This window comes from Chironomus tepperi, unplaced genomic scaffold (genome assembly GCF_022539635.2).
Source record: "Chironomus tepperi strain 1889 unplaced genomic scaffold, CSIRO-AGI_Ctep_v1 contig_257, whole genome shotgun sequence".
Taxonomy (NCBI): domain Eukaryota; kingdom Metazoa; phylum Arthropoda; class Insecta; order Diptera; family Chironomidae; genus Chironomus; species Chironomus tepperi.
Window position 1 is genome coordinate 459,927 of NW_027226379.1, and position 10,682 is coordinate 470,608.

The window sequence follows — 10,682 nt, forward strand, 5'->3', positions numbered from 1 at the left end:
ACGTGCTGGAGTTTAATCTCTCAAAGCTATTCCAAGGTAAGCAGTTGACGTCAAATTTATGTTTGAGAAGGGTTCATCTAATCGCCAATATATGTCAATAAATGTGTGTATTTAGTCTTGTTTCCGACATGTCGAATCGTACACAAACAGCGTTTAGACTCAATGTTTCTGTTGTGGAATAATTCCTCATATAGTAATTGTAAAATTATGTCATATTCTCGAATATTAAAAAACTTCCAACTGTGCTGTAATTTTTTATTCAAAAAGAAAACAAAACTTGATTGCGTGCAGCAAAAAGGATAAAAAAAAAAGTTTGAGGAACTACCTTGAAAAGCTTTCGTTTTCATATTTGAGTTGGCTGAATTTTGGAGTATGTTTTTAAAGTACTTGTAGCTGTTTGTTGAACTTTAAAGTTGGAGTATTGTTTTGCTCCTTACTGAAGAGTATTTTGCTTGTTAAATGTTTGGGCATCAAGCTATATTCATAAATTATTTGATGATTGAAAAGTCGATGTGAGGAATCCATAGGAAAAATATTCAAAGGTTATTTAGTTTTTTTAAAGGATTGTTGAGAGGTAGTATTGAAATTTTAAGCAAATTGACGGATTTACTATGCTTATAAACATCCAGCAAACGTGTAATGACAATAATGCAGCAAAACCCACTCACTAAGGTCAACAATCCATAGCAATTCAAACAATAAATCCATAAATATACAACATAACCCAATTAAACTTCCAGTAATAAGAAACCAACAACTTAAAGACTACAATCACCATAAAAACCGTTCAATTGAAAGACAGAAGAGAAATTTTTTTATAACTCATAAAATTCATCTAGTTCCCATTTTTAATGATCTAAACAAAGCAAATCAATTTGCGTGAAATTTTTTTATTGACATAAAAATAGAATTTAATTTTATATCAACATAAATTCAATCAATAAGCACCGCACGAATTTCCAATATTATTATTTTCATTCATTCATGTTTCATTGTCAATAATGTACTTTATGAACAGAGGAAGCGGAAGTTCCAAGACGCCGAAGGCATCATGCTTTTCAGAACGTCCTTATGGGCATTGTCATTTTTTTAATGTTTTTCGTCACATTGGGATTTCAATTTCTCGCGACATTTGGCGGTAAGGCGTTCTTGATGGCAAAATTAGCATTACTATTGGCAAGCATCAATGGATTAAAGAGGGTGAGTTGAATTTTGGATTCTGGAGAGATTTCATGGCGTATTTTTGAAGAAAAGGTTGCTTAATAATACATTTTGTTCGACTGGCTGGTTAAGGGACGAGATCTCAACAACCAGACCACGTAGAAAGTTCTAGTTTGAAGCATTAGCTTTGCGCCATCGAGTTATTTCGGTATCAATTGTTCTGGAAGCACAAAACCATCTCTTTGTACTTTAATTATTGATTTTTCATTTCATAAACGAAAAAGAAACTTTTAAAGCGTTGCTTTATTTTTTTTTGAATTTTTAAAAACCGTTAGAATTTAAATTATAAAAAACCGTTAAATGATAAAATCCTTTATTATTATTTATTGACCAATTCCTGATGGCTGTGGCAAAAATGCGCTAAAATCGCTCGACAACGTCGAGTAATTCTATAATTTTTTCAATTCCATATCATTAAAAAATCACAAATAAGGTCGCATCTAGTGGAGTACATTATGGGTAAGAATGACAAGTTATGATGCTTATTTCATAAATAATGCGCAAAATTTCTTCATACATTAGATTATATCATCAGCCAGATCCCACACTCTATGCTTATGATCGTTTTGATAGACCGAGAAAGCTATAGTAAGTCAATTTGAATTGCAAAAAAATTCCAAAAGCACTTCTTTTTAACAGAAATATGCGGAAATATTTAATTTATTTATGTAGTCTTTTGATTAAATTCTGTTTGAGGATGCAAGATTCCTCCGTGAAATTAGATTTATAAATTTTTGTATGAAAAAGAAAAGTTCTTTTGTAAAAAATGCTTTATGGTTCATTTATTATAAGGAAAATTAGGATGAAATATTAATAAAATTGTAAAATAAGTCGGAAGAAATTCTTTTTGCTGGTTCTTGTCTGAATGGTAAATGGAATGTAAGTTCTGCAAACAGACAGTTGACATTGGTTGATGCATGCTTTTGAGATGCTCTTGACATTGTAGTTGAGTTTGATTGTCATGAAAATTGAAGATTTCATTTAAATTCAGGGTGAAGTTATTCAATTTAATAATGTAGATCAGTGCTGTCCAATCTGTATTTCCAAGAGAAAATGTTGGGCTACTGGGATAGAAACACAAGTTTACTATAGAGCCCCGGGATGGAATCCACAACTGAAACGTCGATCAGGAGCTACAAAAGGTACTTGACGCAGAACAATGATGAAAGGATATCAGCTCAACGTGCGGACAGAGAACTTGATAGATCCAGCAACAATTTCTGATGGAAACCCAATTGCTGCAAGCTCCATATTTGAACATGGTTGCAGTAAGTAATCTGTATGCCGTGGCACACTATTTTGCCACCAAAAAGTCATGAACCCCATGCCATGTCATGTCTTACCACCAAGATTCACCGGAGCACAATAAAATTTCCACAGCACTGATCTAAATGCTCATATTCAGCTTTAATCTTTACTTAATGATCCACAAAACATGACAAAGCTACAACAACAACAACAATCTACTGCACAAACTCATATCCATACAAAACCACTTCAAACAGATTCCCCAAGCCACAAACCCAAACATCTGACTCACAAAAACCTTTAATAATCCACAATCTTGTTTATATTATTGATGATTCATTCTTATCAAAAATATAAATTAAATACCAAAGATTCACAGTTTATTAATATGAAGTTAATATTTTGCGGTTTTACGGCAAACATTGCGTGATGTGTAAATCTTCTTTTTGTTCGTAGTGCATGCCTCGTTGCAGGTGAGATTGATGATTGTCAACAAACATCTGTTTGAGGATTTAGTTGAGTAATTATGTCAGTAGTGGAAGTAACTGTCTGGAAGTGCTGTTAGTTGGGTTTAATGAATTAATGTTTGTTAATTATTAATGCTTCAATCAATTCGGTTGAGGAAGTGATGGGCAACCTGTGTGCAACCAACATTTTTATGGAAAGACGAAATTATGTTTTTAGTCAGTCTCGACCAAAACCGTGCATAGAATACGGTTCATGACATTTCCAAACACTTGGCGTTGCTCAATAATCACATTAGCCGCCCATCACTGAATAATTGAGATATAATAAGTTGCTAATACGATTGGCTGTTTGGTATGTCCAGTAAAAATTCCTAAAATTGAGGATGTGAAAATGAGAATCAATATTAGAAGAAGAGATGAACACGTTGGAATTACGACATGATCAATTAGATGCTGTCACAGATAAATTCATGAGCAGCATCAATGACAACAATCAATTTCTAGGAAGATTATGCAAGAATATCCTTCAGTCAAATATAAAATCAACTTAATATTCCGTATTCAACATCTAGTCCGCAAAAGCTTTTCATCGTGACCACCAGATCATTTTTGGAAAATCGTGACGCGGAAGTCATGGTTTTTGCGTCCAAAATTAGAATAGGCTTCATATTTAGAATTCAATTGGAATCTGTGCAGTCTGGTCAACGACTCTTTGCCCGAGCGACACAAATGTCGTTCATATGGCTGCCAAACAGGGGTTTAAATCTCTTGTACAAGTACCAAATGGAAGCTGCCTCTGTTTGACCGCCATTTGGCCGGTTTTAGGCGACTTACATCTGATATTAGTAAAGGACGTTAAGTGGAGCCTTAAGAGTTTTGCGCAGCCTTCTTCATTTGTGTCGCTCGGATTATATACCAACATCACTAGATACATCAATACTTCCACCATATCCAGAAGAATTCACGAATACTGTCATTGAAGACGACAAGAATGAGAGGATTAATATCACAATGAAGTTATGTCGACATGCTAAAAATTTATTATCATTTGCTATTTGGGTAAGGGACAATAAATTAGAAGATAGAAGGATATGATTTGATTTTTATTGGATTTTGTTAAGGCACGCTGTTATAAAAATAGCAAATTTATGCAATTATTGTAGAATTTTTTTTTTGGGTCTTGTGGGTTTGAGGATGCTGTGGCTGTATATATATTTAATTAAAATCTAAAATTCCTAATTGTAAAGGACATGGATATCATATATCGCATTTATGGCACAAGTTCAGTCTTAATTTTTTCATTTTATCACGACCAGTAAACATCATCATCACCATGCATTGGCCTTCCGGAATTTTTCCAATCATTAAGTGCCGTCTCGTTCATAAAGTCACTAAATATCCATTGTTGCAGCTTAATGGAGTCATTACAATTTGCAAACTTTATGCTTTCTTCATTAATTTCTCCCTGCAGACATTTGTTATTGACCATGTTTTTTATTTGCTTTGTGTCGATGTCGTATTTGAAGTGCTGCATGCCACCTTGTCCATGACCTGTGAATTAAGGTAAATTCTAATTTATTGTGATAAATTCCGGTGATTCATTGGCATGGATGTGTAATGTGAGCATCAAGACTCTGTTTAATGACCGGGTGATCGGTCTCTGATGGGAATCGAACCCATGCCTTTACAAAACAGAGTTACTGGTTTCCGGTCTGCTAGGTAACCACTGGACCATAGAAGCCTTACTCTCAGACAGACAGTTACATCAACAAATAGCTTGATACCCCAGATATCTCTATATGGGAGGATCTTCAAGAGAGTAAGGTTTAGCTATTGATACTGAGCACCACAAGCTCAGCTTGTACTTGAATAAGCCATTCCGAACAGCATCACTTGAACAAGTGCCGGTACGATGCCGTAATAACGGTGAACGCAAAGTTACCCTGACTACACCGTGACAGCTGTTATCGACCCAATTTAACAGCATAAGATGTAAAACACCGTATTGTGCTGCTCGGTCAATGCATTCACACTTTCAACATCACACACAAAACATTAAAATTCAAAAACCCCAAAGAAATACTCACAATAATTAGTGCGAAGTGCATCCCCATCAATGCATGTGTTAGTTCCTTTTAATCGAATACTTTTCCACCAACTGAGTTCAAAATTTTGAGTAGACTTTACAAAACATGAGCATTTTTTAAGAACAACAGCTTCATTTTCTTGATTTTTGGTTTCTAAGCAATATTCATCATCAAACAATTGGATTCGACCTGTTGCGAATGGATCAGGTGACATTGGGAAGTTTTCAGTCAAATCAGGGGCAATGACTTTGAGGAAGTAATCGAATGGTTTGCATTTTAGCTTCTCTTTGAATTTTAATGCTGCTGTGAGATTTCCAGTATTAATTTGGCTGTATCGTTTCCGGTTCCTTTTGTAGACGTGCTCCTTGTAGTCCTCGAACCAAACCTCAACAACACGTTTCCTATTAAACCCCTCAAAGTCCATCCCATCCTCATGTTTTCTAGATTTTGTGAATGCACGAAAAATATGTCCAATGTGACTGCATGGCACTTCCAGCAGTTGACCACCACAAAGGTGGATCTTTAAACTCATTTCGACATTTTCGCCACCCCAAATGACAAGTCCTGGATCATATGGACCAATTTCAAAGAAGTAGGACTTCCTGATCATGAAGATTCCACCTGTCATGACTGGTGTCAAAAATGGATCAAGTTCCTTATCCTCATCCATCATTGGAAATCGCTTAAGCTTCATATATTCCAAGTTCCAGTCAAATACACCTCTTGATCCTTTATTGCCTCTGTCATTTTGATAATATTGGAGCTCATTGTACTCAATATTATCGACTATCGGAACTGTCACAACCTTCTTATCATTAACTAGTGGTTGAAGCAACGGAGGAAGCCAATTGTACGTCATTTCACAATGTGGCTCTGAAATGAACAGAAATTCACTTCTTGCTGCTTTGGCGCCAATAACACGTGCCTGCATCAAGCCATGACGCTTGTTAAGATTAATGATATTGAACTGGATTTCTGGGAAATTTTCCTCGACATAATTCTTCAATGGATCATATAGATAGTCTTTGGTGCTGTTGTCATTCACGAGTATCACTTCCTCTATCAACTCATGTGGAGTTCTGTTGTACAGACTGTGTAATGTCCTTTTAAATACATGAAAGTTTTCATCCACAAATATAATTATAATGCTGACTTTTGGTAAATCCTTTAAATATTTCATTTTGAGGCACTTTGGATGACGAAAATCAGGAATTGATCGATTCACAGATATTCTATCACTAACAACAACACTAAATCCCCATTCTGACCAAAGTCTGTTGTTTTCATCAATGTCATTTGCATCTGTCAACTTTTCACCTTTGCCATGCTCACCGAAACCGGTCCGATATGAATCTTTTATAATTATCTCATAGTCATTCCAGTCTTTATATTCTTCCGTTTCGGATATAAAATTTACAGTTAAGTACTCGTTGTTAATTAATAATATAGATGCTATTACGGTACAGGTAAGCAGCCAAAATATTAAAAATGTATTATGTTTATAACCCATTACTGAGATTATTTTGTTTGCAGCACAACGTTCATCGTCAACGACAGTTTAAAGGTGACTGAATGAATAGAATATTCTCTCGCGAATTTAGTAGAGATTAGGGAATGGAGGGGAATCATGTTTTAAATGTTATGGTGAAATACAATATTGTGGAATAGGAATTTGTTTTTGTATAAAAAAAGGTGTTGGCAGGTTGAACATTTTGAGTATAAGTTGGTTCTAAGTGGATTTTAGTGCACACTGTAGTGTCTTCAAACACGACCACTGTTCGGCTGACTAACTGAGTGACTGACTGACTGGCTAACTGACTAACTGACTGACTGACTGACAGACTGATTGACTGGCTGACTGACTGACTGACTGATAAACTGCCTGACTGGCTGGTTAAGGGACGAGATCTCGGCAACTTGACTGACTGACTGATTGGCTGACTGACTGGCTGGCTGATTAACTGATTGACCGGTTGACTGACTGACTGGCTGGTTGGCTGGCTAACTGACTGACTGACTGATAAACTGACTGACTGGCTGGTTAAGGGGCCAGAACTTGACAACCTGACTGACTGACTGATTGGCTGACTGATTGGCTGACTGACTGACTGGCCGGCTGGGTAAGGGACGAGATCTCAGCAACCTGAACTCGTAGAAAGCTCAGTTCCTCTATTCCAAGTCAAGTAGATTTTATCAAAACAATAATCAAGGGGTTGGAACTCTTCAAGCCATCTCCTTGTCGCTTGACTAACAACTGTAGAGAAAGAGGCAGAGCAACAACATAAGAAACTAGTAGAAGGAGCCGTTTTATACAAGACATAAATCTGTTCAATCGCCTAATTAATACCTTACGATTCATAGTTTATCAAAAGGATCTAATCATCACCAGGGGCGAATCCAAGGAGTGAAATGGAAGGAAGAGGATTCAAAAGATTTTAAAATTGTTTAAACAAAAATAAAATTTATTATTCTAAATTAAGCAACAGCTATTTCGTATAAAATCAAGCCATATAAATGTATTAATCCCAATAAACTCCATCCTCTTGTAATGGTCTCCCAAAATGACTCCAATTGCTTAATGCTGTTTGATTTACAAACTCGTTGAATATCCATTTTTGTTGCTTCAAACTTTCATCGCATTTTGCAAACTTTAAAGTTAAATCTTCAAAATTTACCTCAATGCATTGCTTATTTGCCATATTCATGATTTGCTTAGACTGCATGATGTACTTGAAATGCTGATTGCCGCCGGATTGATGACCTGTGCATAATGAAAAGTTAGGAATAAAGTAATATAACAAATGGAAATAGAAACTTACATGCTGATGCTGATATTTTGTATGCATCAAGACAGGCGTCCATTTCTCTCAATCTTATGTCTCGGTACCAACTTAGCTCGAAGTATTGAGTTTCAATTGAAGGCTTTGTACATTCAGTGAGAATGACATCATAGTTCTTGCTTGGATCTCCTTCAAACATTGTTTCCAGACAGATATCTTCATCCTGCAACTGAATTTGTCCATAAGCAAATGGATATTGATCCAATGGGAAGTTAACAAGTATGTCTGGTGCTACATTTTTGAGGAAGTAATCAAATGATTTGCATTTAAGTTTCTGTCTAAACTTCTTAGCTTCCGTAAGGTCACCAACATCAATGCTGTCATATCGCCGCTTATGACGTTCATAAACATGCTGCTTATAGTCATCAAACCACACCTCAACAACACGTTTCCTATTAAAACCCTCAAAATCCATTCCACTTTCATGTCTTCTTGCTTTTGTGAATGCACGATAAATATGACCGATGTGACTGCATGGCACTTCCAACAGTTGACCACCACACAAGTTTATTTTGAGACTCATTTCAATATTTTCAGCACCCCAGATGATAAGCTCAGGATCATATGGACCGATTTCAAAGAAGTAAGCCTTCCGGATCATAAAAATCCCACCAGTCATGACTGGCGTTAAAAATGGCTCAAGTTCACTTTCCTCAGGCACTGGATATCGATTTAACTTCTTATATTCTAAATCCCAATCAAAAGCACCACGACATCCTTTATTACCCTTATCATTCTCAAAATATAGAAATTCCTTCCATTCAATATTGTCTATTATTGGAACTGTCACAACTTTTTTTTCATTTATCAATGGTACAATAAGTGGAGGAAGCCAATTGTATGTCATTTCACAATGTGGCTCTGTAATGAAGAGAAATTCACTTTTTGCTGCTTTAGCACCAACAACACGTGCCTGCATTAATCCATGACGCTTTTTAAGATTGATGATATTGAATTTAATGCCGGGAAAATTTTCCTCAACGTATATCCTTAATGGCTCATAAAGAAAATCTTTGGTACTATGATCATTCACAAGTATCACTTCCTCAATTAATTCATGAGGTGTTCTATTGTATAGACTGTGTAATGTCCTCTTAAATATGCTAAAATATTCATCCACAAATATAATAATGATGCTGACTTTTGGCAAGTCTTTTGGATATCTCATTTGATAGCATTTTTGATGTCTATATTCAGGTATAGAACGATTAACTGATATTTTATCACTAATGAGAGCACTTATGCCATATTCAGCAAATAATTTTTTATTCTCTTCAATCTCATTTGCATCTGTTAGCTGCTCACCTTTACCATGCTCTCCAAAGCCTGTACGCAATGAATCTTCTCGAATTAATTCATAATTTTCCCAATCTTTTAGTTCCAATGGTGTAATTGGAAGTTGCAATGTTGATGTTGAGTCATATAAGAGGTTGACTATGAGAAGTATGACGATTAAGGCACAAATAAATTGCGAAAATATCCAAAATTTGCGCTTTAATAAAACCATTATTTTGACTGCACAAGCATCACTGGAAACGACAAAAAGATGACTAAAAGTAAAGCTACAAGTTTGTGTTGAGAGTGATGAGTAAGTTGGAGATTAAAGCGTGAGTTTGAAACTGGTTTTTGGCTCTTTTTCATGCATTCTCGCATAAACAGCTGATGGATATTTTGAGATGAAAATAAAAGTTAATCGTATGTTGACGGTTTTGGACGACCTTGACAAGAAGTGATGGTGAAATGTTTAGCTTGGATTGTTTTAGACATTTTTTTGTTAAATACTTTTGAGGTTGTTTAGGTAGAAGATGTAAATTTTGGAGATGAACTTAATTAAAGTTCATGGACACGAGCCGGTTATATGGTTTTACTATAGGATAAGATAATACAATAACATTGATAGCTAAGAATTTTCGATAGCTGAGTTGGAATTTTTCTGGATTATAGAATCTTCTAGGATCGAGACTTTGGGAAGCATTTTCGGAATGCAGACGGTATTCAAAATTGTGAAAAATCTTGGAAAAATCCGATAAAAGGCTGGCGTGACTCCAGTTTAGGTGAAATACAGCCTCAGACTCGACTTTACTCTTCTACTTTGTGCTTTTATAGGACATTCTTAAATAGCATAAATAGGCTAATCAAGACACCAGACCGAGGAGATCGAGGCATCGTTCCTCACACAAAATGACTTCCAAACTATAAATAGATTTAATAATTTTAAATACTGGATACAACGTCTTTCCTTTAATTGTTTACTTTGTTCTTTATCTATCCTTTCTACTCCAAAAATCATCAACGAAGACCTTTTCATTCATTTTTTTATTCGCTTGAGGTGACTTTTTAATTTTTCAATTTCTTTTGAAGATATGCTACGCATTAATTCATTAATTATACCTGAATATTTGAAATGAGTTTTTCTAAAAATAAACCTTCAATTTTATTAATTTTGACTATTAAAATTAAGTTATACCTAAAATATTGAAAGTTAATTTACGTTTACAACCCTTGGACTTTGTAAATATTTTTATATCAGGCACGAGAAAATAATTGCTTGCTATTTTTATCACCAAATAAACGAAAATAACTATATGATTGTTTCTATAAGAAGATTATGATAAAAAAAAAACGACGATAAACAATAAAGCAGAGCTCGAAATTTATTTTAATAGATTTCTTGCTACAATATGCGAGTTGATTTTAAGCTCTCACTGAAGTAGCGCTCCCGAAAAGCACATCGCTGGGGCATCAATTTGTCCGTGTAATAACGGCAAGACGTAGATCTTCCCTGACAACACATTTATGTCTGGTTTTGACTTATTATT

General features: G+C 35.2%; 2 protein-coding genes across 2 annotated transcripts; both read right to left on the reverse strand.

Moving 5' to 3' along the window:
- Positions 1 to 4,059: 4,059 nt before the first annotated feature.
- LOC139091594 (N-acetylgalactosaminyltransferase 4-like) lies at positions 4,060 to 6,574 on the reverse strand. The gene is made up of 2 exons (XM_070641739.1): positions 5,024 to 6,574; positions 4,060 to 4,487 (listed from the first exon to the last, which is right to left on the reverse strand). Exons 1-2 carry the CDS (start codon positions 6,531 to 6,533, stop codon positions 4,243 to 4,245), a joined length of 1,755 nt encoding a protein of 584 aa, XP_070497840.1. The 5' UTR covers positions 6,534 to 6,574; the 3' UTR covers positions 4,060 to 4,242.
- An 882-nt stretch (positions 6,575 to 7,456) lies between these two features.
- On the reverse strand, positions 7,457 to 9,388 carry LOC139091593 (N-acetylgalactosaminyltransferase 6-like). Its single transcript, XM_070641738.1, has 2 exons — positions 7,843 to 9,388; positions 7,457 to 7,784 (listed from the first exon to the last, which is right to left on the reverse strand). The coding sequence occupies exons 1-2, from the start codon at positions 9,368 to 9,370 to the stop codon at positions 7,543 to 7,545; spliced, it is 1,770 nt and encodes a 589-aa protein (XP_070497839.1). The 5' UTR covers positions 9,371 to 9,388; the 3' UTR covers positions 7,457 to 7,542.
- Between the last annotated feature and the right edge of the window lie 1,294 nt (positions 9,389 to 10,682).

Bases quoted from the DNA above. Each gene is read 5' to 3' on its own strand.
- LOC139091593 (XM_070641738.1), bottom strand. From the start codon at position 9,370: ATGGTTTTATTAAAGCGCAAATTTTGGATATTTTCGCAATTTATTTGT. The intron at 7,785-7,842 runs GTAAGTTTCTAT...CATTATGCACAG, and splicing joins CAAAATATCAGCATCAGCAT to GTCATCAATCCGGCGGCAAT.
- LOC139091594 (XM_070641739.1), bottom strand. From the start codon at position 6,533: ATGGGTTATAAACATAATACATTTTTAATATTTTGGCTGCTTACCTGT. The intron at 4,488-5,023 runs GTGAGTATTTCT...CTTAATTCACAG, and splicing joins TGCACTTCGCACTAATTATT to GTCATGGACAAGGTGGCATG.